At 41.1% G+C, this 26,289-nt stretch overlaps 3 protein-coding genes across 3 annotated transcripts in view; 1 reads left to right on the forward strand and 2 right to left on the reverse strand.

The window, feature by feature from the left end:
* cfap61 (cilia and flagella associated protein 61) overlaps positions 1–12,042 on the reverse strand; it is a 51,596-nt gene extending 39,554 nt beyond the window's left edge. The window contains exons 1-8 of the mRNA XM_084952756.1: positions 11,541–12,042; positions 10,389–10,539; positions 10,150–10,226; positions 9,903–9,970; positions 9,695–9,815; positions 6,114–6,246; positions 4,847–5,020; positions 4,491–4,573 (exon numbers count right to left, since the gene is read on the reverse strand). Coding sequence (XP_084808882.1) covers positions 4,491–4,573; positions 4,847–5,020; positions 6,114–6,246; positions 9,695–9,815; positions 9,903–9,970; positions 10,150–10,226; positions 10,389–10,539; positions 11,541–11,683 — 950 coding nt within the window. The 5' untranslated portion in view covers positions 11,684–12,042. The remainder of the gene's footprint in view (positions 1–4,490; positions 4,574–4,846; positions 5,021–6,113; positions 6,247–9,694; positions 9,816–9,902; positions 9,971–10,149; positions 10,227–10,388; positions 10,540–11,540) is intronic.
* Positions 12,043–12,140: 98 nt separating this feature from the next.
* On the forward strand, positions 12,141–21,573 carry crnkl1 (crooked neck pre-mRNA splicing factor 1). Its single transcript, XM_084952757.1, has 14 exons — positions 12,141–12,321; positions 15,111–15,263; positions 15,546–15,637; positions 15,842–16,000; positions 16,355–16,521; positions 17,072–17,250; positions 17,352–17,522; positions 17,785–17,976; positions 18,135–18,194; positions 18,304–18,384; positions 18,804–19,043; positions 19,626–19,727; positions 19,865–20,113; positions 21,064–21,573. Exons 1-14 carry the CDS (start codon positions 12,274–12,276, stop codon positions 21,421–21,423), a joined length of 2,253 nt encoding a protein of 750 aa, XP_084808883.1. The 5' UTR covers positions 12,141–12,273; the 3' UTR covers positions 21,424–21,573.
* On the reverse strand, positions 21,509–24,911 carry naa20 (N-alpha-acetyltransferase 20, NatB catalytic subunit). The gene is made up of 6 exons (XM_084952759.1): positions 24,803–24,911; positions 24,210–24,234; positions 23,947–24,037; positions 23,035–23,170; positions 22,794–22,939; positions 21,509–21,810 (listed from the first exon to the last, which is right to left on the reverse strand). The coding sequence occupies exons 1-6, from the start codon at positions 24,853–24,855 to the stop codon at positions 21,725–21,727; spliced, it is 537 nt and encodes a 178-aa protein (XP_084808885.1). The 5' UTR covers positions 24,856–24,911; the 3' UTR covers positions 21,509–21,724.
* Between the last annotated feature and the right edge of the window lie 1,378 nt (positions 24,912–26,289).

Here is a 26,289-nt window from a genome sequence, read left to right on the forward strand (position 1 = left end):
TCTCTCAGAATTCTGCCTTTGATCTCAGAATTCTGACTTTTTTTTCAGAATCCTGACTTCAATCTCAGAATTCTGAGTGGGCACCTGTTTTTTTCCTTTTTTTCCAGAATTCCGAGAAAAAAGTCAGAATTCTGAGAAAAATTCAGAATTCTGAGATTAAACTCAGAATTCTGACTTTTTTTTCTCAGAATTCTAAGATTTATGTCAGAGTTCTGACTTTAATCTCAGAATTCTGAGTGGGCATATGTTTTTTTTTTTTCTTCTTTTCCAGAACTCTGAGAAAAAAGTCAGAATTTTGAGATAAAGTCAGAATTGTGAGGAAAATTCCGAATTCTGAGATTAATCTCAGAATTCTGACTTTTTCCTCAGCATTATTTTTTCTCAGAATTCTGACTTAAATCTCAGAATTCAGAATTTATCAGATTCTGAGTGGGGACATGTTTTTTTTTTCTTTTCCAGGATTCTGAGATTAAAGTCAGAATTCTGAGAAAAAAAATTTCTGAGGAAAAAGTCAGAATTCTGAGATTTAAAAGAGCAGTCAGAATCAGAATCAGAATCAGAAACTTTATTGTCATTGTCACGAGAACAACGAAATAAGAATGGTCCCCGATCATTGCATCATCCCTAGCAATATCAAAATATAAATAAAACAATAAAATTCAATAAATAAAATAGATAGAATACTTAAAATACTAATAAGATGTAACAGTAAAACATTCACATACATTCCCACACACATGCTTCAGACTGTGCATAGATTAACACAAGAGTCGCGTGATGGACATTTTTTTTGTACTATTCAGATGTGTTATTGCAGTTGGATAACAACTGTGTTTGAGTCTATTAGTCCTTGCTCTGATTGCCCTGTACCGTCTGCCTGAGGGCAACAGTTCGAACAGGGAGTGGCCAGGATGTGAGGTGTCTTTTATGATGTTTTGGGCCTTTTTAAAACAGTGGGCGTTGTGTAGAACTTCCAGTGTGGGGAGAGGGCAGCCAGTGATCTTTTGGGCGGTGTTAATGATCCCTTGGAGTGCTTTCCTCTGAGCCCCTGTGCAGCTAGTGTACCAAATACATATGCAGTAAGTTAGAACACTCTCAATGGTGGCTCTGTAGAAGGACACCAGCAGTCTCTGTGTGATGTTATTCCTCCTGAGAATTCTCAGGAAGTACAGTCTCTGTTGGGCCTTTTTCAGCAGCTCGGAGGTGTTCACACTCCAGGAAAGGTTCTCCTCTATATTAACTCCCAGGAAGCGGAAGCTTGCCACCCTTTCTACACAGTCCCCATTTATGAATAGTGGTTGGATCTCTGCATTTTATTGTGAAGAGCTAAGGATTTTAAGAGGAAGTGAATTTGGCTGTGATTGGTAGCAGGACTGAGAGACGTTGCAAGGGGAAGTATGAGAAGTTTGTGCCAGTGCGTACTGGTCTATATGCTCGACTGTATTTGTCTATGCACACATTTTGCAAACTGTGACAAGCTGAGGACATTTCTGCTCCAAACCTACCAGGGATTCCTACTCTGCATTCCTTTACACTTAACTGTTTCTGTACAGTGAACATGCCCTCCACCTTCTGAAAACATGGGACTACAGAGCCTATAGAAGCATTATAAAAACAAAGTCGTCCACAACAACTGCATATGGCCCGTACACAGAGGTCCTACGGATGTCAACCCCTTCAGTGGACCAAAATTTTATGTCCAAGAATCAAATCCAACTTTATTTATAGAGCACTTTAAAAACAACATGGTTGACCAAAGTGCGTTAGAGTAAAAAACTGTGATGAAAGTTAAGTTAAACCATACATTAAACAGACAAAGAAAATTAAATAGCAATAAAATAAATAAATACATGAAAAAAAGATAAAAATGAATCAGCAAATATTAAAACATGATTAAAATAGACAATAAAGTATAAAATAAATAAAATTAACAAAGTAAAAAAGATCAAAAGCAACCAAAAACTGACTAAAACTGACTACAAGCTGACTCTGGTCCTACCCCCAAAAAACGCCTTGGAAAAAAGGTTTGTTTTTAAAAGTCATTTGAAAATTTCAAGTGTTGGGGCCAGTCTAATATATGGAGGGGCAACTTATTCCATAATTTGGGGGCCACAACAGCGAAAGTTCTGTCCCCCTGGTTTTTCAGTCTTGACATGGGGAAACAAGGAGTGACTGGTCAGTTCATCTGAGAGACTTTTGTGGAGTGTATAGGTGTAGCAGCTCTGCCAGGTAGGCAGGCCTGGCCATTTAAAACTTTAAAAGCAATCAATAAAATTAAAAAAAAACTTCTAATAGACAGGCAACCCGTGTAAAGAGGGAAGAACGGGGGGGTAATGTACTCATGTTTGCGTGTACATTTTAAGGTTATAAACAGGTAAACCATGTGACAAAACTGGATCCAGAGTGTGTCCATGTTTATGTGTGGGACCAGTCGCAGACATTAAAAGCATCAAGTAAAAAAGTCCTTTGCCAGTGGTTTAGTAGAATGTCTTATAAAAGAATTAACTCTGACGGCACTTTTTTGTGACAACAGTACAAATGGAAATGGTCAACTTTGAGTAGGGCTGGGTGATGGAAGAAAACCTATATATCACAATAATTTTTTTTTTGTTATATTGCAACACTCGATATATATGGTGATATGGCTTGTCTCTTCGTTTTGCAAGTTACTGCATTTTGTTCGACATCCTCCCAATATCGCCATATTTTTCCGTATCTGGTAGTATATAAACTAGAGATGGACCGATCCGATATTACGTATCGGTATCGGTCCGATACTGACCTAAATTACTGGATCGGATATCGGAGAAAAATAAAAAATGTAATCCAATCCATTAAATATCACGAAAGCACCTCACAAAACTTGCAACCGTAACTCGCCTCAGAACGTTAGCAAGTCTGAGCAGTATGCATCACGTGATAGAGCGGCTGTGGCATGCGGGACCTGTCGGTGGTCTGGATAGCATTTGGAGCTTCGCTAGCAACCCGGCATTTCATCGCCGACAAAGTTATCCCCGAGAGAAGTAAAGCAAGTGTGTAAGTCCATCTCTGAATGTTTGTAAAGCATTCCTGCGTTAAGCTTAACAAACGATATATGGAGCGACTGCCTCTTCTTGCTGCTACTTCAATCATGAAACTGCTTAATGATCAGCTGATCGGCTTTTCTGTCGAGAGTCCGTCTCTCTTGTTTGTTTTTGGCCCACTTTGCACCAGAAAGAGGAAACCAGTGGATAAACAACAGCAGCACGTTTAAGCTTGATAAGCTGTTGTTAGAATTTATTTAATATTACTTTCTACACCAGGATCTTTTTCTACATAGCTGACGCTGGTAACTGTGCAGGGGCGGATCTAGCAAAGTTTAGCCAGGGGGGCCGATAGGGCATGAACAGGAAAAGGGGACACAAAGACATACTTTTCTTTCTTATTCTCATTTAAAATGTCTAGCTTTTAATAAATAATTATCTGACACCCAAAGTTTTAATTTGATGTAAAATGAATAGAAGTCCATTACTGTATATAGTAACTATTAAGTCTAATATATATACCCTAGTAAGCTATAGTACTTTTTCCTTTGGGAAGGTACCATCTGTGCAGTCTGCAATTTTGTTGAAGAAAGATGTTGAATCTATTTAATATTTCTTGAAAAATAATTGATTTCTGTGCATTTTTTTTCACACTGCATCAAATTAAGGTTGATTACGTCAATTAAGCATCATGAGGTGGAGCGTGAGGGGTGGTTCCCTATTTTTTATTTATTTATTTTTGTTGTTGCTGGGAGTTGGAACCCTATTAGTTAGGTTGCTTAATATTTACGCTAAGTACTCTTTAAAATACCAGAATAGGGAGGATGGAGTAGGTTTAAGTTTATTAGATTGATCAGTATTGCTGAACTATGAAATATTTTTTTTTTGCATACAGTTATAACAGAATAGCTTTAGTGTAGTTGTTGTTTTAAACTTGAGTATGAACTTGAAAATGCAGCAAGATATTTAAAAAAACAGTTTTGTTGATTAAAAATCACTATATCGGATTCATATCGGTATCGGCAGATATCCAAATTTATGATATCGGTATCGGACATAAAAAAGTGGTATCGTGCCATCTCTAATATAAACCATACAAACACGCATGCTCAGTGCAGTGTGCTGGATAGAAAATGTTGCATTTGAATCGTGTGGGAGGAAAAAAGATAATCTGTGATGGTGATAAAGAAGTGGATCGCTTAATCACAAGGTTTTTAAGTGTTTTTAAAGATTAGTTCTGAAGGCTTTGTGCCTTCATTGAAAAGAGCCAGCACAGGGAAATGGGGCACTTTCCTGGAGAGGAAGAAGGGGAATGAGGTGTGGATTCAAACGCAACTCAGCCACACTGATGTGGAGCTCAGAGTAATGATGTAATACATCAGGTTTTAGATACACGCAGGACACTTATCTGAAGTATTTGCTGTCGGTTTTAAGGTTATAAATGTCAGCTTTATTCTGAAAGCTTACCTCAGTTCATAATTCTTGTCAATAACAAAGATCTGAATACAGAAGGTGTTGGATTTTTCTGAAGCTGGCTGAGCCTCCTCCTGCTGAGATGTGTGACAACAAACACAAACAGACTTCAGACTGTACAGTACGACTGTGTTCATCTGTTCTTAAATTATCTGAGCAATAAAAATAAAAAAGGAAGGATTAGATAGACAAACAGAGAAGGGTGCTTCTTTCATTTCATCTTAATTTCCACATCTTTATATTGTTTTGAGCAGTGATCACATTTTGCTGTCCAACATCTTAGGAGTGTTTTGGAGCAATAAAAAAAGTTGAATCATTTCTCAGATATGAGATAGGTTTGGTTTATTTACCTGCTCTGCAGACCGCCTATGTTCATCTTCATCAGACTGAGCAGGAACTTTATGATGTTTTGTTTTCTGCTCTCTGATCAAACCATCAAACTCACTCAGCTCAAATCTGCCAAGGAGCCACTTCAGGTTGACATCAGCACTGGCACAGATGAAGCCAACGGCGACTCCATTAATCTACAGAAGAAACACATGCTGTATGATCATACTAATGTAGCACTGCTTTCTTTTTCTCTCAGTGGTTTATCACTTCCTGTTTTATTCTGGTTTCCTGGCTTCCTCTGTTTTTCCTCCTTTTTTTGTGCCAACACAAAAGTCTGCGTCTGAGGCTTGATTTACCTTTATCAAATGACCACAAGAATGCTCAGTCTTACATTTAATAAGATAACACAGACTCATAGCTTAAGCTTTCTGTCTTGACCCCAAAGACCAGTTGTGAGCCAGGAGAAACCCTGATGTGTGTAGATAATCTCTAGAAGGTGCTGCCCAGAAACAGAAATTTCATCAGGTTTTTATATTTTTTTACTTGTGTTCCTGAATGCATTCACCAGGCGCTCAATAAATGAGACGTGCTTCATATTTAGGTTTAGAAATAATTCTGAGGTTCCTGACTTTACAAATAGCATCTGAAAAAACACCTAAAACTTCACTGAATAGCTACTTTCACATTTCCTGTTCTCAACTTCAACAGGACTAAAAATAAATGGCATTTTTTCTGTGCACATCTGCATCAGCTACCGAGTTTGTCTTGCTGGTTTTGGTTGCTGATCATAAGTAGACAAGCTTTTATCACTAACAGACCATCTAAACAGGATGTAAGCTGAAAATAACTGAACGACACATTCTGCAGCTTCACAAACAGTTTCTGGCGTGCGGTGGACTGAAGAGAAAAAAACCCTCTGGGACAATGTTGGATTGCGCTAAACATAATCAGACAAAAAGCCCAAAATGCTTCAGATGTCTGGACACAATATGTTCAGTGAGAGCATGCTTTGGCTGGGTATCAGCTCGTATCTGCCATATGCTGCCACAAACACATGTCGGCCCAACGGGCGGGGAGGGGAGAGGAGGATCTGTCGTCTCCCAAGTCCCGAGGGAACGAACCCTAGCAGGGTTTCTGACAGTCACTCGTCATCACAAAGCTGCTATTACAATATTTTTAGACACACATGAAACACATGAGACGCTTAGAACCACACACACAGGGGGGGTGAATTAAGGATTAACCCAAAATTAAGAGTAGAAAAAAAATCTTTAACTTGGAACAAACCTCGCAAACAGCGGTGTGATGCTCCTCGGCCTCGGCCTCAATGAGCGCTGCGAGGAAGAACGGCTGGTGACTGATAGACAGCAGGTTTGTCTGCTCATCAAACAGAGGTATAATGTCATTGTGATCCTCAACCCTGAAAAACGGAAAAATGGGGACACCTACACTTAAAAAGATCACCAGTCAATGTACTATTTCTATTATTCTATTTCTGCTGTGCAGTGTGAACGGGCTCCCTGATGCCTGACAGTTATCGTCACCCCTGCAGCTGTACAAACACTCTTTATCCACTTTTAGATCATAGATTAAGATTTTACATTTAGATTTAGCTTTGGGTTCACGTTATTCATTTGCACCTGTAGGCAGATCTGGTTACTCATACATTCACATATCTACATTTTTTAAAACGACACAGAAAACAGATAAAGATAACAGAACACAGGAAAAAAACAACCGTACCATATCATGTAAGACTGTAAAAGGTCAAATTCATCAGGTGGACACAAATAAGAAGGTAATATCTTGTGGAAGTTTGATAAAGCAGTTCATTTCTAACATTTCAGTGCAGCTATGTAGTGTAGTGGTTTACGCATTCACGTGACAGGCAAAAGACCTACAGCCCCAGATCCCCTTGGGATGTCTGAGGAAGGGTATCTGGTGCAAAAAGTCTGCCAAAGAAACATATGGAGCTTACCTCTGTACTTCCTACTACTGAGAGAAAGTTCTTCTGCCACCTGGTGGCCAAAAAGAAAATAAATTCAGCTTTAACTTTACCAGGTGTGCTGTGGAATGATCACTTTTGCTCAGGGAGGTATATATATATATATATATATATATATATATATATATAGATATATATAGATATATATAGATATATAGATATATATATATATATATATATATAGATAGATATATATATATAGATATAGATATATATATAGATATATATAGATATATATATATATATAGATATAGATATAGATAGATATAGATATAGATAGATATATATATATAGATATACACGGTGGCTTGCAAAAGTATTTGGCCCTCTTGAACTTTCCCACATTTTGTCACATTACAGCCACAAACATGAATCAATTTTATTGGAATTCCACGTGAAAGACCAATACAAAGTGGTGTACACGTGAGAAGTGGAACGAAAATCATACGTGATTCCAAACATTTTTTACAAATAAATAACTGAAAAGTGGGGTGTGCGTAATTATTCAGCCCCCTTTGATCTGAGTGCAGTCAGTTGCACATAGACATTGCCTGATGAGTGCTAATGACTAAATAGAGTGCACCTGTGTGTAATCTAATGTCAGTACAAATACAGCTGCTCTGTGACGGCCTCAGAGGTTGTCTAAGAGAATATTGGGAGCAACAACACCATGACGTCCAAAGAACACACCAGACAGGTCAGGGATAAAGTTATTGAGAAATTTAAAGCAGGCTTAGGCTACAAAAAGATTTCCCAAGCTTTGAACATCCCACAGAGCACTGTCCAAGCAATCATTCAGAAATGGAAGGAGTATGGCACAACTGTAAACCTACCAAGACAAGGCCGTCCACCTAAACTCACAGGCCGAACAAGGAGAGCGCTGATCAGAAATGCGGCCAAGAGGCCCATGGTGACTCTGGAAGAGCTGCAGAGATCTACAGCTCAGGTGGGAGAATCTGTCCATAGGACAACTATTAGTTGTGCACTGCACAAAGTTGGCCTTTATGGAAGAGTGGCAAGAAGAAAACCATTGTTAACAGAAAACCATAAGAAATCCCGTTTGCAGTTTGCCACAAGCCATGTGGGGGACACAGCAAACATGTGGAAGAAGGTGCTCTGGTCAGATGAGACCAAAATGGAACTTTTTGGCCAAAATGCAAAACGCTATGTGTGGCAGAAAACTAACACTGCACATCACTCTGAACACACCATCCCCACTGTCAAATATGGCGGTGGCAGCATCATGCTCTGGAGGTGCTTCTCTTCAGCAGGGACAGGGAAGCTGGTCAGAGTTGATGGGAAGCTGGATGGAGCCAAATACAGGGCAATCTTGGAAGAAAACCTCTTGGAGTCTGCAAAAGACTTGAGACTTGAGACCTTCCAGCAGGACAACGACCCCAAACATAAAGCCAGGGCAACAATGGAATGGTTTAAAACAAAACATATCCATGTGTTAGAATGGCCCAGTCAAAGTCCAATCGAGAATCTGTGGCAAGATCTGAAAACTGCTGTTCACAAACGCTGTCCATCTAATCTGACTGAGCTGGAGCTGTTTTGCAAAAACGAATGGGCAAGGATTTCAGTCTGTAGATGTGCAAAGCTGGTAGAGACATACCCTAAAAGACTGGCAGCTGTAATTGCAGCAAAAGGTGGTTCTACAAAGTATTAACCAAAGGGGGCTGAATAATTACGCACACCCCACTTTGCAGTTATTTATTTGTTAAAAACAAAGTGGAACGAAAATCATGTCTGATTGTACACCACTTTGTGTTAGTCTTTCACGTGGAATTCCAATAAAATTGATTCATGTTTGTGGCTGTAATGTGACAAAATGTGGAAAAGTTCAAGGGGCACAAATACTTTTGCAAGCCTCTCTCTCTATAGACAGACAGACAGACAGACAGACAGATAGATAGATAGATAGATATTGCATCTGTGAGTCCACTGGTGTCTGCCTGTGTCTGAGTGATGTAAATTTCATTGTCAGACAGTGAGTGTGAGCCTCTGGGCAGACATCCAGGTACCTTTACAATATACAAACTACGCAAGCGCCCTCCAGGTAGACTTCAAAGAAGTGTAACCAGAAGGAATACTCTGCTGTGTTTGCCCATGTCCATGCCCACAAATTTGTACAAGCCCTGCTTAACACAGCTATGAAAAATTAAACATGCTTCAGGGCTTCCTTTATTACGTCCTTCAGTAGAGGATAGTTTATGAAAAAAGGAAATAATACCATCCCTCAATTCAAACTGATGCACCATCAGAACAGTCACAATTCTCATATGCACATTTTTCAAAACTAGTGTAATTACTCACAGTAATTACCCTCATTGTAATTACTGTTGAATTTTCCATCACAGCTTGCTAATAATATGCCAAAGCGCTGTAAAGTTATATCAACTTTATCTACTTATAAAGTTGTTTCCTTGTCAGATGCACTTTATGACAGGTTTAGAAAAATCCTTAACAAAGGCAATAATTTATGGATCAGGAAAGCTATTTAATTTCCCCTTGTCACTGGAAAAGGTAATGAGCTGGCTCCACTGTTCTCCTGAAGTTCCTTCTGTCTGGGTTTTGCATTTTCTCTTTTTTCTCTGGCAGTTCTACTTTTACCACTCCTAAAAACATCCTTGGTTAAACCTGCATCTTCTGTGCCAGAACTCTTTATAAAGCATTATTTAACAGCCTATTGTAAGTTCAGTCATGAAATAAACTGCTGTGCTCATAGAATCTTAGTTCCTATGAGTTCTTCATCACATCTTACATCAAAATTCAAGTGAATAAATGTTTATTTATAGTACATATAGTACTCTTTTATTCACTCTACTGTTTAGTAGCCTGGGAAGGAATCAGTGGAAATCACCTGGCTGCGCGGACAATAGGCCGGGGACAGTGAGCTTTTCTGTGGCAGATCAGTGCCAAGCACTGAGGCCCGGGGTCGGTCACACGCTCAAACGGCTCAAATATTTCATCCAGCTCTGGCTCTGCAAGCACAAAAAACACCTGCATGAGCCTCTTGGAAATTAATGCTTAAGTGAATTATAGACTTTAACTTGCTAAATCTAAATCACCTAAACTACCAACGTGTGGGCTGAGCAGACAGACGTATTCAAGCTCAGCAACGGCGTTAAAGATGGCCCTGCAAAACAAAGCACATCAAGAAAAATGATCATTTTACACATACTGCATTCACCTTTCAGGATGTGCATACTGTGCTTGCTTCTAATCAAAGTGCATTGTAGTATCTCCCTTGCACTGATCTTTGAATCTCATCGAATGATACAAGAATTTTTTTAAAAAGGGCTTTTTTTATCATACCTCATTATCTCTTTCACACTTGCTGTGGTGAAATTCGGCCGTGCCACGAAAAGGTGGAGGAAAAGTGTGTTGAAAGGCTGCAGAAAGACGACAGTTTAATCCACTGCAGGTGTGAGCTCACTTCATTTCATTTCATCTAAGCAGAGTATGGGCACTTGGCCACATTATTTCCAGCAGATGTTAATTGTCTCTACTTAATGAAAACCTTATGTTAAAATCAGTGAATAAAAGGTACAGACTGTGCATTGTCCAACACTGAAGTGTTCCTGCACGAAAGCTTCCCACTGCGTCTGATCCACCAGATCTCCAATAGGGTGATCAAAGAAGGAAGCGTGGCCTAGGATGTTGCCCTTTTCATTGGTCAGAGTCACAGCCAGGTTAGCTTTCTCTCTGAACAAACATGACAAGAAAGTTCAGTGATGGTCTCTGTAAGGGTTTGAAATGAACTGAGAGCTCAGATGTCTACATTAATCACCACATAACTGTGATGAGAGAGTGGCATCCACCACATGTTTTCAGAGGCAACTTAGTCCTCTTAGATCCTCCAAAGGAAAACTGAAAGAAATAGTTTGAAGCAGTTGCTATGACCGTCAGGTGGAAGTGGGAGAGCTGAGAGAAGAGCACCAGTTGAAGTGGTTAAAGCGTGTGAATCCCTCCTAGGTGAGGTGTTTTGGGGATGTATAAGCCCCCATAGCAAACACACAGCAAGCAAGCCCACACACCACCATTCTCTGATAATGTTACCTGACATTATGAAAAACTTAAAATTTCAACTGCGTAATAAAAATATAAAAAAAATCTAACCCAGAGCTTTACAAAGTCCCCCCCCCAAACAAAAAAACAACAACAAAAAAACAAAAAACAAATGATTGCCACTTGTGGTGCAATCAGCAATCATTGCCTGAAGCTCTCACAATCACTTTTGATCACCAGGCGATTGCACAGGTCGCCTGATAGGAGGCAACCTTTCTGCAAACAGTTGTAGTCTGACTTTGACCGACTGCGATCATTTGCAGAGAGATTTTCGAGACCTAACTCCCATCCCCTCCAACACTATAATTCTCCTACAGTTCTCAGCATGAAAACTGACGTGAGCAAATAAACAAGAATATATATTACACTTAATATCTATTCTTGTTTATTTGCTCACATTTGCTTAGACATGACAAGAATAAACCACCAGTCTGTGCAGAACAACAGTAATATTATAGCACAGCTATATATTAAAGAGACGATAGAAATCTTTTTAGAGACTGCATAATTCCAAAAAAAATATCTAACAGTGTTTAAAACAATTTATTCAGCTTGTAGGTGTGTTTGTGTGCAGAGAGCATCTAGTTTACGGTCTAAACTCTGCCGCTGAGATGTTTAAGAAGAAAAACTTTTCTTACAGCAGATGAATAACATTGACTCTTCCAAACACCGCCTGCGCAGATGGACTAATGAGGCCGTCTATCTCTTCAGCGTCCGCGGACTCGCTTCTCCTCACGGTCACGGTTTCCTCCCGGGCGCTGTCTGAGGTTACAGTCTGCATCGTCACCCGTATTATATGGATAAATAGTAATAACAAAACTAAAGCAGACAAAAGACGGCCCTTTTGTAATAAACTATAATATCAGGCCGGTGGATAGAAGAAGGTGAAATAGTAAGTAAATATAAACTTAACTGAATTCAGCTCACTGTTTTCACCTATAAAGAAACCAAACCCAGTTGCCATAGTAACGTAACGCCAGAACTCCCGCGGTTTAACCGGAAGTCATAAAGCAACCTTTTAAAGAACTAAAATCAGTCTAGAAACGAGTTTTTAGTCTTCATCAAAACTTCCTTAAACTGGACAAATGAACTCAACTGAAGTCCGTTATAGTGAATATATTCTCTATATCGGACAACGTATATATAAACTATTCAAAATGGCATTGGCGAACAAACGGTAGATGGCAGCAACACGTCTGCGTTTTGAACAAAAAGAAAAAGAAGAAGACGCGGGGCATTGTGGTTACTGTCATGGTGGCTGGCGCACGGTGAGACGGAAACGTTTCGCTGTCTGTTTGCGCCGTTCGGTAGTTGTCGGGACAGTTTAAGTGAGGTTTTTAACGTTGTTTGTTGGTTAAACCTGCCATCAGAATGGCGTCTACGGCGGCAGGGAAACAGCGGATACCGAAGGTGGCGAAGGTAAGCGAACAGAGCAGTATCAGAGCTCCAGGCTAATGCTAACATAGAACTCGGGCTAACGGAGCAGAACTAAAATCTAATCTCATCTTTTCACTGCCAAATTTACTCACAAAAACGTGGTACAATGTAGTAGTTTTAGGGGTATTTTACCTGCTTAACAGGTAGCTCTGTGGTCTGAGTTTCACACAAGTTACATTAGCTGTAAACTTTCACCACGCTCTGCTTTGTTTTGGCTTCCATGTGTTTTACGTGTGTTTAATTTATTTTTGTTTATATTAGGATTTAAAATCTGGCACATTTGCGTTCCTTTGTGTCTTTAAAGTTAGAAATGTGTTTAAACGTGTATGCAGTTTCTCAAAAATGACTATTATACAGGGAGTGCAGAATTATTAGGCAAATGAGTATTTTGTCCACACCAAGCTGTATAGGCTCGAAAGCCTACTACCAATTAAGCATATTAGGTGATGTGCATCTCTGTAATGAGAAGGGGTGTGGTCTAATGACATCAACACCCTATATCAGGTGTGCATAATTATTAGGCAACGTCCTTTCCTTTGGCAAAATGGGTCAAAAGAAGGACTTGACAGGCTCAGAAAAGTCAAAAATAGTGAGATATCTTGCAGAGGGATGCAGCAATCTCAAAATTGCAAAGCTTCTGAAGCGTGATCATCGAACAATCAAGCGTTTCATTCAAAATAGTCAACAGGGTCGCAAGAAGCGTGTGGAAAAACCAAGGCGCAAAATAACTGCCCGTGAACTGAGAAAAGTCAAGCGTGCAGTTGCCAAGATGCCACTTGCCACCAGTTTGGCCATATTTCAGAGCTGCAACATCACTGGAGTGCCCAAAAGCACAAGGTGTGCAATACTTAGAGACATGGCCAAGGTAAGAAAGGCTGAAAGACGACCACCACTGAACAAGACACACAAGCTGAAATGTCAAGACTGGGCCAAGAAATATCTCAAGACTGATTTTTCTAAGGTTTTATGGACTGATGAAATGAGAGTGAGTCTTGATGGGCCAGATGGATGGGCCCATGGCTGGATTGGTAAAGGGCAGAGAGCTCCAGTCCGACTCAGACGCCAGCAAGGTGGAGGTGGAGTACTGGTTTGGGCTGGTATCATCAAAGATGAGCTTGTGGGGCCTTTTCGGGTTGAGGATGGAGTCAAGCTCAACTCCCAGTCCTACTGCCAGTTTCTGGAAGACACCTTCTTCAAGCAGTGGTACAGGAAGAAGTCTGCATCCTTCAAGAAAAACATGATTTTCATGCAGGACAATGCTCCATCACACGCGTCCAAGTACTCCACAGCGTGGCTGGCAAGAAAGGGTATAAAAGAAGAAAAACTAATGACATGGCCTCCTTGTTCACCTGATCTGAACCCCATTGAGAACCTGTGGTCCATCATCAAATGTGAGATTTACAAGGAGGGAAAACAGTACACCTCTCTGAACAGTGTCTGGGAGGCTGTGGTTGCTGCTGCACGCAATGTTGATGGTGAACAGATCAAAACACTGACAGAATCCATGGATGGCAGGCTTTTGAGTGTCCTTGCAAAGAAAGGTGGCTATATTGGTCGCTGATTTGTTTTTGTTTTGTTTTTGAATGTCAGAAATGTATATTTGTGAATGTGGAGATGTTATATTTGTTTCATAGGTAAAAATAAATCATTGAAATGGGTATATTTGTTTTTTGTTAAGTTGCCTAATAATTATGCACAGTAATAGTCACCTGCACACAGATATCCCCCTAAAATAGCTAAAACTAAAAACAAACTGAAAACTACTTCCAAAAACATTCAGCTTTGATATTAATGAGTTTTGTGGGTTCATTGAGAACATGGTTGTTGTTCAATAATAAAATTATTCCTCAAAAATACAACTTGCCTAATAATTCTGCACTCCCTGTAGTAATAGTATGTGAAGGAGGAGTGGACTGTGATTGTGTTTGCAGGCGACAGTGTGATCTGTATTGAGAGTAGGGAGCTTCTGGAGGTATATGGAAGCAAGCCAGAATACATGTGTGTAAATGAGAGGGAGACGGGTGTACCAGTGAAGCTGAAAGCAGTAGAGGAATTGATGGTGGATGAGTTTAAGTATCCGAAGTCAACCATCCAAAGCAACGGACAGTGCGCAAGAGTGGTAAAGAAGAGAGTGCAAGCAGGGTGGAGAGGAATGTCAGGGGTGATTTCTGACATGATAGAGGCAATTGAGAAAGGAAAAGCTTACAAGATGATAGTGAGACCTGCAGTGATGCACGGTTTGGAGACTGAAGCTCACAGGAAGCAGAGCTGAAGGTCAGAGACGGCTCTCACCAGTTACTTTGAAGACAAAGTTAGAGGCAGAGATGGTTCCAACATGTGCAGAGGAGGGCTAGTGGATATACTGGTCAAAGGATGTTGAAGGTGGAGCTGGCAGGCAGGAGGAAAAGAGGAAGATGGATGGGTGCCGTGAAGAAGGACATACAGAGGGTTGGTATGACAGAGGATGATGCTGGCATAGGGTGAAATGGGGATAAATGAGCCATTGGTGACTCCTAAAGGGAGGAGTCAAAAGAAGAATAAGATGATGATGGAACAGTCGCCTCAAGGTGCTTTATATTGTAAGGTAACATAAGCGATTAAAAACTCCAACAACCAGGAGAACTTGGTATCTATGGGGAGGAAGAAGTCTATTTTAACAGGAACTAGCAGAAGCAGGTTCAGGGAGAAGCTGTCTGCTATGACCAGTTGAGGGGAAGAGAAGAAAGACCAACTTTATGCTCACGCTAATTGTATTTTGTGCTGTGTTTTAGGTGAAGAATAAAGCTCCGGCAGAGGTTCAGATCACTGCAGAGCAGCTGCTAAGGGAAGCCAAAGAGAGAGAGCTCGAACTCCTGCCACCACCACCGAAACAGAAGATCACCGATCAGGAGGAGCTCAATGACTACAAACTGAGGAAGAGGAAGGTAAGCGCTTCCATCATATTTTCTCTGCTGGTAGTGTTCACATTGCTCTTACTCATACCACCCTTTCTGCAAGAATTTTTAACAGCTTTATTTATGTTTTAAAAAGCCAGCATAAAATATTTGAGGTGTGTTGCTCTCTGGCTTTACTTCTGCTCTAATACTCATGTTTAGTTAAACAAATGTGTTTGTAGTTTTAATCTAACCGGAAAGTTTGAGACGTTTTCAGCACACAAAAATATGTTTTTATAGTTTTTGGACATGACGAATATCTTTTTCTTTCAGAGCTTTGAGGACAACATCAGGAAGAACCGGACCGTCATCAGTAACTGGATCAAATACGCACAATGGGAGGAAAGTCTGAAGGAGATCCAGAGGTACTGAGGCAAAATCTGCTGAAAGTCAGAATATTAAATGGCTACAACTTCGCAGGGGTCCAATCACAAACATCTTAGTCTTGGTCGTACTGAAATAAGTAGAATTGGTCATCACATCTTTTAGTAAACTTTTTAGAAATATTTCTCATGCCCATGTGTCTGCATGGTCCACTTTTACCTCACCAACGGTTACCCTCGTTTCAGAGCTCGTTCCATTTACGAGCGGGCGCTAGATGTCGATCATCGCAATGTCACTCTGTGGCTAAAGTACGCCGAGATGGAGATGAAAAGCCGCCAGGTGAACCATGCCCGCAACATCTGGGACAGAGCCATCACCATCCTCCCACGAGTCAACCAGTTCTGGTAGGACTTAAAAATCATTTAATTGCTTTATTTATTTCTTGATTGTTTTGTTTTCTAAAATATCAGCAGGCTTTGACAGGTGGCACAGTCACAATTTTCAGTCCTTTTTTGTAGTTAAAGATTAAATAAATGCATTTGTTGGCTGATACTTTATTGACGCTTATCTAACAATAGAGTAGCTGAGATGTAATCGGACGTAAATGATGTGCTTTAAACTTTGAAAAGTGCATCGTGTGTGAGTGTGAGTCTGCTTGTGAGTGTACACCTCTGATGGAGAGTCTTTGCTGTGCATCTGTTGTCTGTTTTTGTTAAATCTTCTGTGTGTAATATTTTGAATGCTGTTCCTTTGCACAGGTACAAGTACACCTACATGGAGGAGATGCTGGGAAACATCGCCGGCTGCAGGCAGGTCTTTGAGCGATGGATGGAATGGGAGCCTGAAGAGCAGGCCTGGCACTCTTACATCAACTTTGAGCTGCGCTACAAGGAGGTGGAGAAAGCCCGCACCATTTATGAGCGATATATCCTTTTGTTGCTTTACTAACATGCAGGATACTGGGAATTGTTTCCCCACAGTTAAATTCAAACAATATAATAAAACTTTAAAATACAGAAACAAAAAGCGCGATCAGGGTGATGGTCTGAGTCATCCCACAGAGCTTGAGTTCATTATTATCAGGGCTGTTTTCTTCTCAAAGCTACAAATTATGTTCTCTGAAGGACAACAAAGGTTGCTGTCAGACTTCCTCTTTATATGTTTATGTAAAGTATAACATCACTTTTTATCAACTCACCTTCAAGGTGGAAGAATAAACCCTAAAATACTGATTAACCTTGAGGAATGCCTTTTCCTTGCCTCACCTGGTTCCCCGTCTCTGTGTGTGGTCGGGGCTTCACAAGCCACACAGAATCATCTCTTCTGTTGGAGCATTTCTCCCCAGTTTTCTTCATCCTCCACCTCCATCTAGCTGTCTTTACTGTTGCTGAACACTTTATTCATGCTATTATTTTATTCGGATTGTTTTATCTCACGACCTTTGTGATGGTGCGTTTGCCTTAACTTCGCTGCACTTGTCATCGTTCACCCTGAGGTGAAAAACTGGATCAAGTACGCTCGCTTCGAAGAGAAGCACGGCTACATCGCCCACGGCAGGAAGGTGTACGAGCGGGCGGTGGAGTTCTTTGGGGAGGAACATGTAGACGAAAACCTCTTTGTGGCCTTCGCCAGGTTTGAGGAGACTCAGAAGGAGGCGAGTGCAGCTCAGACTTCTCAAACTTCTTTCTGGCATTCATTTTGTTAGAGATCATATTGTGTAATGTATTTATTTACTTTTGTTCTCTACCTTTACAGTTCGAGCGAGTCCGGGTGATCTATAAGTACGCTTTGGACAGAATCCCTAAACATCAGGCACAGGAGCTTTTCAAAAACTACACCATGTTTGAGAAGAAGTTTGGAGACCGCAGAGGAATCGAGGATGTCATCGTCAGCAAGCGAAGGTTCCAGTACGAAGAGGAAGTTAAGGTATCAGTTTTAAGGAATTACGTCTGGAAATCTGTAGAAAGTGGAACAAAGGAGGAAGATCGGTTCATTTTCCTTGTCTACAGATTTAACGCCCTGATTGGTTTGTTTTCTCCGTACTGGTGTAAGAAACAAAATAGGCTTCGTATTTGGGGTTTTTGCTTAATTGTTAACTTGCAGGTTTTATGTCACCTACTCTGCTGTTTGGGAAAGTTACGGGGAAAATGAAATGCTAAAAAAATAAATCATACACTCATAATCCCAGGCGAATCCACACAACTACGACGCCTGGTTCGATTACCTCCGTCTGGTGGAGAGCGACGCCGACGCAGATACGGTGAGAGATGTCTATGAAAGAGCCATCGCCAACATCCCACCCATCCAGGAGAAGAGACACTGGAGGCGATACATCTACCTGTGGATCAACTACGGTCTGTATGAGGAGCTCGAGGTCAAGGTGGGTCCATCATTCGGCATCTTGTTAACCTCCAACAAAGTAAAGGACACAGATCTGAATCATGTTTTCAAGCAACAGACATAACCAGGCTGTAAAGAAATGTAAAACGAGAAGTCTGACAGTGATGTGTGTGATTAAACAAAACTCTGTGATGGCAGGATCCCGAGAGAACGAGGCAGGTTTATCAGGCCTGTCTGGAACTCATCCCCCACAAGAAGGTAATTTACACTTTAAAGGCCGCACCTCTTCAGTGAAACCACTCATGCATTACAGTAAAGGTGTTCTTGCTATTCTCACCTGATTGTGTCTGTCGTTGTTTTGTTTCAGTTCACATTTGCTAAGATTTGGCTGCTCTTTGCTCAGTTTGAGATCCGACAGAAGAACCTGCAGGCAGCCAGAAAGATCATGGTAAGATTCCTCAGATGCACGTGCAAAAGCACCACACGTTGTGCAGTCAGATGTAAACTGAACGCACAGAGTGCTGTATTATGTTACATTTTGGGTGACTTTAATAAGTAATAAGTAGTTTTTAAAAAACGAGCTTCCGTTCATGCTTTCTTGTATCAGTCTTTTCGCAGAGGATGGAGGTAGAGCAAAAAGTGTCTTTTAAAGTAATAAAAGCAAAACTTAAAATCAGGCCAAAGAAAACGGAACGAGTCTGTAAAAAGAAAACTTTTCAAGAACAAAGGCATCTCCTCTTCCTCACCTTCAGTGCCCCTCTTGCTCTATGCCGAGTTCAGTCAGATGAGTGTAACTCACTGGCTCCACAGGAAGAATGGCATCAGCGTCTGTGTCCGCTTTCTTCTCATCAGTATTTCTCTCCTCAGGGCACGGCGATCGGGAAATGCCCGAAGAACAAACTGCTGAAGGGCTACATCGAGCTGGAGCTGCAGCTGCGAGAGTTCGACCGCTGTAGAAAGCTGTACGAGAAATACCTCGAGTTCACCCCCGAAAACTGCACCACCTGGATCAAGTTTGCTGAGCTGGAGACAATCCTGGGAGACATCGAGCGGGCTCGGGCCATCTTCGAACTCGCCATCGGGCAGCCACGGCTGGACATGCCAGAGGTAACTGGAAACCTCTCAGACAAACGCTGCCCCTGGTGGTGAAGGTTAAATAGCATTTTAATGAGGGGAGGAAAAGAAATGCCTTCTTACCTATTTTTGGAATACTTTTAAATCAGGGGTCATGTGAAGGAAGAGGAGAAGAAGCCTGGTGAGTGAGATACAGTGGGTGCGTCACAGTGACGCACTCAAGTGTGGTGTTCAGGTTTTGAACTTATTCGACTGTTTTTAAAGCTTCTTTATTGTGATTTTTGTGAACATCACACTTCATCATCAGTTTTTACTGTCACAGTAATTCATCTCCTACAGTGTACTCCATTCATAGGACAGGAACTCAGACTAAACAGTTGATAAGCAGCTTCATGTAATCCTGGATGAGTGTTCATGAAGCAAAGTGAGATCAAAGTCAAGCTAGGTTTCTGTTTAAAAATCTTAACATTTTGTAAAATGATCCTTTATTTTAATTTCTTTTAAAAACCTTCCTGTAGCTTCATTTTCACTGAAATATGTTCGACTTCTTATCTCACGCTCCACATTGCTGCCCTGCTGATGAATTCAGTGCACTCACGTCTGTTATGCCCGCAGGTTCTGTGGAAGTCCTATATCGACTTTGAGATTGAGCAGGAAGAGTTTGAAAACACCAGAAACCTTTACAAAAGGCTACTGCAGCGCACTCAGCACGTCAAGGTGAGAGCTGCACTCCACAAACCTGATCCCAGATCTAACGAACGGTCTAACAAACTGTCTATAGTAAAAATATTTCATGTCTTTCGTGTGACCTGCCAGCCATCAAGCTCTGTGCTTACCGTCTTCTTCTCCTGCAGGTTTGGATCAGCTACGCCAAGTTCGAGCTGTCGGTGGACGGCCCCGACCGACTGCAGAAGTGCCGGCAGATCTATGAGGAGGCCAACAGGAGCATGAGGAACTGCGAGGAGAAGGAGGAGAGGCTGATGCTGCTCGAGTCCTGGAGAGACTTCGAGAAGGAGTTCGGCACAGACAGCACTAGAGAGCGGGTGAGGAAGCTGCTGCCGGAGAAGGTGAAGAAGAGGAGGAAGCTGACGGCTGAGGATGGGGTAAGAGATGGACAATGTCACAGCTGGATGGTGACAGCCACCAGAAATGTTTTCTCAAATACTGAATTTTTTTATACTCAAAAATAACTAATGGATTAATTAAAAACCTAATTTACAATAATTGGATCGTTCTTATTTGTCCTGAAATAATTAGTTATTCATCAGCTGATAATCAGTTTAGTCACACGGAGGAAATATGCTGAACATTTTCTGCTTATTAATCAAAACATTGACACTGAAACAGTGAGTTCTTTTCTCCAGCCACAAATTAACCGTAGGTTTAGAAAATGCTCATTTTAAATTTCATAAAAATAGTTTTTAGTTCAGTTTTTTTTTTCTATTGTAAGTTCAGCCATTTTTATTTAAATTTAACATCAGTTAATCTAAACTGAGACTGTGGGACTGATAAGTCCACAGTTATATTGATCAATAGTGAGATATGAATTAACTTGATGACATGAAAACGTCAAGAAAAGATTTGCATTAATTGAAATGTTTGTTTTTTTGTTTTTTTTTTAATGGAGAACTTATCCTTTTAATTGAGTGGATATTCTTCAACGTTTACTTTGACTTTTTAAAAAATTGAATTAAACGTTAACAAAGTCAAACATAAATGAGTAAACACGTGAAGGTCCTGAAATCACATCCACCTAATTTTACCTAATTAAATTGGTTTTAATAGCACATCTTGAATAGACAATAGCCTTTGAAGAAATGCCAAAATATTTTTTTTAATCTTAGAATTTCTGATACTCAAAATCTGCACTTTATCATTCTTGATGTTATTTTAAGTCATTTATAATTATGTGATGTCTCTCTGGCTCCAGTTTTTGGTTTTCTTTGTAAACTGTCATCGTTAGAACTTTTCCACTGAGTTGGGATGATACCGACTCGCAGACAGTTTGGTTCAGTGATTAAAGTAATCTCGTCTCTCTCTTCCATCCCATCAGTCGGACGCTGGCTGGGAAGAGTACTACGATTACATCTTTCCAGAGGACGCCGCCAATCAGCCCAACCTCAAGCTGCTCGCCATGGCCAAGATGTGGAAGAAGCAGCAGGTCATCACGGAAGACGACGAGACGCTTCCAGAAAATGGTCCACCGGCAGCTGAAGAGACAACGAAACAGTCTGTGGAGGCGGCAGCTTCTCCTGAGAATCGGCTGATGACTGCGGCTGAGACTGAACAGGAGAAAACGTATGATGACCGAGACGACGACGACGACAGCAGCAGCAGCGAGAGTGAGGAGGAGGAGGAGAAGAAAGGTGGAGAGAGGAAGGAGAGCAGGAGCAGCGAGGAAGATAAAGAGTAAATTCCCCGCTCAGGGACTCGAGGGGAGCGGACAGTCTGGATTTTTCTAGTATTTTTTTATTATTTTTTTTTTTAAACACAAAAGCTGGAGGCTCACGATGAGTCTTTATTGTATGTTTTCTTTGTGCGATTACACAAACATCAGCTCAAAGTCACGTGTTGCGTGTTCTTTTTCTAAATGTTCATTTAATATTTACAGTAGATGAAACTCTTTGTAGGACCAGTGGCTCTCTGAGGAATGACAGTTTATCAATGTACGTCAATGTACGAGTATCACAGAGTCAGAGAGCCACAGTCTGCCGTTATTCGATGTCCTCGGGTCTGACGGGGTGCGGCAGTGGGATGATCGACTTCTTCTCAGTGTCTCTGGACAGAGCTTTCCTCATGTCTGAAGGAGAAAGGCAGCAGGTTTTGTCCTTTAGTAACACACTTCGTAAATTAATAAAAACCACGTAAATTTATTTTAAGTTTAGAGCAGAAGGCACAGAGCTGTCGGTGAGCTGAACAGGGCTGTATTAGAGTCTCTCACTGTTGTTTCAAAACTAACATCAGCAGTTAAAATAAAAGTTTACGTATTCTGTCAGTGCACCGACGTTTATGATCCACATCTGTCACACCGGTCAGACTGACAGCAATCGCAAAACGATAAAACATCTGATGATGGAACACTGTACAGCATACCGGGGCTAATGGTAATGGCCTGTATTTGTATAGCACTTTACTAGTCCCTAAGGACCCCAAAGCACTTAACACATCCAGTCATCCAACCATTCACACACAGATTCACACACTGGTGATGGCAAGCTACATTGTAGCCACAGCCACCCTGGGGCGCACTGACAGAGGAGATGAACCTGAACGAGTGTCAAATTTCTCAAGAGAGGTTGAACTTGAGACAGACCCCCATGTGGAACATCTGTCACATGAGAGATATTCAAGTCCTTACAAATTTGAAAACACAAATTTGGGTGGCTGTGGCTCGGGAGGTAGAGCACGTCATCGACTATCTCCAAGGTTAGTAGATGACCTGTAGTTGGTTGGTGGTTTGAGGCACTTTTGGGGGTCAAATGCACTCTAATACAGTTCAGATACATGTTGCTTCATGCAGATCATAAAAATCAGTTGTTTGCATCCTGCTGCAGAGGTCAGAATAATTCATGATGATGCTAAAAGCTGCCGTACATCTGTGCACCAATTCAAGTCTCCTGGATCGTTTTAATATTGCTCATTGCTATGGTAACGTCTCTGTGCAAATCACATCAGCTGTGAGTTTAACAGCTGGGGAAGGCAATAAAGGAAGCAACTTTCTGATTGGCTGCAGATGCAGTTAGAAACCTTTCTGAGATAAAAATGACTCTGCTGCGATCTTACCATAAGCATCTTCATCTGGCTCTCCATTGCTGGCAGAGTAATACTCTATGACTGTCCTGTACACGCTGTAGCCCAGACGTTTGTACATGTTCACTGCCACCTGGTTGGACACTCGTACGAACAGATCCACGAAGAATCCGCCTTTCCTACAACAGGTCAAAGTCACAGACGTCAAAAATCAAGAGATTTGAAAATGTGAGGGATAGGCTCGCACAGTTTTCATCCCAGTCCTGATACGAACCTCTCTGAGATCTCCTCCAGCATTTCCATGAGTTTGGCGGCCAGGCCAAGCCGTCTGAACTCCGGGGCCACGGACAGAGCGGTGACGTGGCCATGCCACTCCTCGCGAGCCACAGATCCCTCCGCCTTCCCCATAACTGCAAGAAAGTTCCACATGACCTCAGACTCAGGCGAGAGTCACAGGATTTATTTTAAACTGTCCAGGATCTGTTCTAAATCTGCACCCTCTGTTCAAACAGGCCTGCGTATAGCTGCAGGTTTGCTCGAGCGCGCCACCTTCAGTGTCTAAATCATGTCAGAATGAAACGGCACCACATGCTGTACAAATAAATGAATCAATGCATAATTAGCTTTAGTCATCCATAACACACTTCCTTTGGAGGAGTTATCTGTAGCCTGTCTCCAAACCTTTGAACAGGTAAGGAGGCAGTCTTTGGACGTTTAAAACTCAATAAATGTGTGAGAAAGTTTCACAGCATCACAGAGCAGTCAGGTTAGGGCTCATCTTTCCATGGATCAGCCCTCTGTTATTCTAGGCTTTTTGAAGGCCTCCCTGTAAAATGACCTGCTGCTCTGACCTTTCTTTTTTTGTGTGGTACATGGAAAAGCTGCACATGAATCAGGTTGGATATGAAACAAAACAGGATCAGAATCATGCCCTGCCCTTGTGGTGTCATCGCTGCACAGAAGTTTTGTTCTGATTTTAGTTTGAGGGGGAATGGACACATTTTGGACAAGGCAGAACATATGTAGACCGACACTCCCATCCTTCTCCGCAAACTACACCCAGATGAGGTAAATACAAATATATGTATTTTCCTGTATGACTTATTATTATGTCATTTTAGAGGCTAGCATGGTTTCTCGAGAGTTAAAAGATGACCTTAACCCCTGTGGAGGCAGGAGGACTTACTGTAGCCCATCAGTTCTCCTCCAGGAGCCTCAGCAACAATAAAGTACTCCGGCCAGTGAGCGAGGTACTGCAGGTAAAACGGGATCCCATACTGGAGGTCAAAGGTTAAAGAAAACTATCCAGAGTAAGAGGAAACACACTTAAAATACGCTTTATATAATGTCAGGTACTCGTTATTATTACTACATCGGTGTAATTAAATGTGGATGCCATCCACGGGTGGGCCCTGAAGCTTAAATAAGCAGAGCACAGGTAAAGGATACAGTCTCTGTGAGAGGATCCAGGTTTCTGATGGACAAAACACACAAAAACATCAATGAGCCGTTAACATTCACATCCAATTATCCATTTCCTACCAAGCCCTTTCGTTATTCTAACATGGAGAGAAACGAACAAAACTCAAAAGAAATAACGGCAAATTTATAATTTTTAGCATCACATATGGGCATTTAAGTTACGTAAATAGCCTAAATGTTTCCGTTGTGTCTATAGGAAAATTCGGCATGTCTTTGCTCGACTTACACCCACAGACTTTAATTCCACACACACATATATATACACAGCTTCTTCTTAATCCTGCGTTGTCTCGGTGTGCCGAGTATGTAGCAGCTTTGCCAACAAAACTATAATTTTCAGTTATTAAACGTAGAAGGTTGTTTAACAACATGCTGAAAGTGTTGAGGTCTGTATGACCCGAGTCGCTAAATGATGTGATTTTTGCATGAAGTTTGGTCAGAAATGGCGCAGCCGCACACCGAACACACAAGCTGCATCCATTCCCATCAGTCACCGTCAGTCACACCAGAAACAGCGTTAAATTACAGTTTATGTGCTAAAAGAACGAAACCCTACTCACATATTGTTGAATTTAAACAAATCATCGCATGTAAACGGCCGCAGAGTTGTCATCTTGGCTCACTGTAGCGTGACCTTTCACCTCATAGAGACAACGAGATATCGGCTACCTTTAGGAGGCGATAAAAAAGGAGCAGCGTCCCCAAAGGGATAAGGCAGGTACTACACTATTGACAAAAACTAGATTTTTAAGGGTTTGTAATTTTACCGTCGCAGAATCAGCTGATTAATTTCAGTATATTTAAGGTTTGCCTTCATGCTATAAAAACTGTATTTGAAAAGTATTTTTACCCATGGCAGCTTATACGATGAGCCTGGTGTCAGAATGTATGTAAAAAAAAGACCTTTCATATGCTTTAACTTGTTTTGTTCAGCCAGCTATCCCACATGGTGATATGACCCTCGAACGTTTGTCCAAAATGCACTTTGAAGTTTTCTGCAGTGAATTCTCAAAGAGCAGGTCAAACATCCAGAGTATCAGTTCCTCTGCATCACAGATGTTAAACGGGTGCAGTTCAGCTGTTAAACTATGATACTGATACTCATATAAAAACAAACTGCAAGATTAAGTCTTTGCATTGTGACTCTTGGGTTGCGTGTAATATTTATTTGCAGTTTTTAACGGAGCATAAAGTTATTTTTCAGTTGTTTTTCATTGTCCTTATGCATTTCAGCCCACTCCTATGTACTTTGAGGGCATTTAACTCAGAAAATATTCATAATATGAATGTAAAATTTTGCATTAAATAAACTTCAGTAAAGTTATTATTCTTTTTCTTAATTATTCTGGGGGTGGTCATGTGGGAGCCTTTCTCATATTTGACTGATTTGAACTTCGAACAAAAGCGACAAAAAATGTCTTTCTTCTGCCAGGGGAGGGCGCCATATCCAAATAAATCAACAGAGACTTGAGGACAGACTGACAGTGAAGCCTCTGTAATCTGTGTGCAATTAATGAGACATTTAATCTTCTTAATAATGAGATATTGTTTGGAGTGTTCGTGTATATGTGCAAAAATAAGAGGAAGGAGAATCCAGCAGGGAGCACTATGAGAAACCTTCTGAGAATACGTTTCTCTTGGCACAGACCTCACGTTCATCTGCAGTTTCTGTTGGGTGGGTTCTTCTCTGTTGTCTGTTTTAATTCACCCGAGCATGTCAGCCCCGGGCCAGTTCTGCTATCAGCCCACACCCACCACAGATCATTTAACACTTTAAAGTACCCAGATGAGCTGCAGCTCCCATCTGAATGAAAACCAAAAGAAAGGAATCTGCTGTGAAAGATAACATGCTGCTTCTGTGATTAAACAGTGCTGAAAACCACAGAGAGAGAGACAAAGAGAGTAACTGCTACCTGTCTGCATAAAATAACACTAATGCTGGAGAAATATTTAAGTAATAAGCAGCAGGGGTGGTTGGAAATGTGTCTGTGCTGCTGTGCTCCTGAGCTGATGAGAGCTTCTCAGCCTCCAGGAGGTGCTAAATAGT

The sequence above is a fragment of the Perissodus microlepis genome, chromosome 15 (genome assembly GCF_051167445.1).
Source record: "Perissodus microlepis isolate ML-2025 ecotype Zambia chromosome 15, ASM5116744v1, whole genome shotgun sequence".
NCBI lineage: Eukaryota > Metazoa > Chordata > Actinopteri > Cichliformes > Cichlidae > Perissodus > Perissodus microlepis.

What these genes read in the sequence shown, in the direction of transcription:
- crnkl1 (XM_084952757.1), top strand. Translation starts at nt 12,274, where the DNA reads ATGGCGTCTACGGCGGCAGGGAAACAGCGGATACCGAAGGTGGCGAAG. An exon ending in ATGAGGAGCTCGAGGTCAAG is followed by an intron (nt 17,977 to 18,134) that starts GTGGGTCCATCA and finishes CTGTGATGGCAG; the next exon opens with GATCCCGAGAGAACGAGGCA. An exon ending in AGCGCACTCAGCACGTCAAG is followed by an intron (nt 19,728 to 19,864) that starts GTGAGAGCTGCA and finishes CTTCTCCTGCAG; the next exon opens with GTTTGGATCAGCTACGCCAA.
- naa20 (XM_084952759.1), bottom strand. Translation starts at nt 24,855, where the DNA reads ATGACAACTCTGCGGCCGTTTACATGCGATGATTTGTTTAAATTCAAC. An exon ending in TTGTTTAAATTCAACAATAT is followed by an intron (nt 24,235 to 24,802) that starts GTGAGTAGGGTT and finishes TTTGTCCATCAG; the next exon opens with AAACCTGGATCCTCTCACAG. An exon ending in AGGAGAACTGATGGGCTACA is followed by an intron (nt 23,171 to 23,946) that starts GTAAGTCCTCCT and finishes ACTTTCTTGCAG; the next exon opens with TTATGGGGAAGGCGGAGGGA.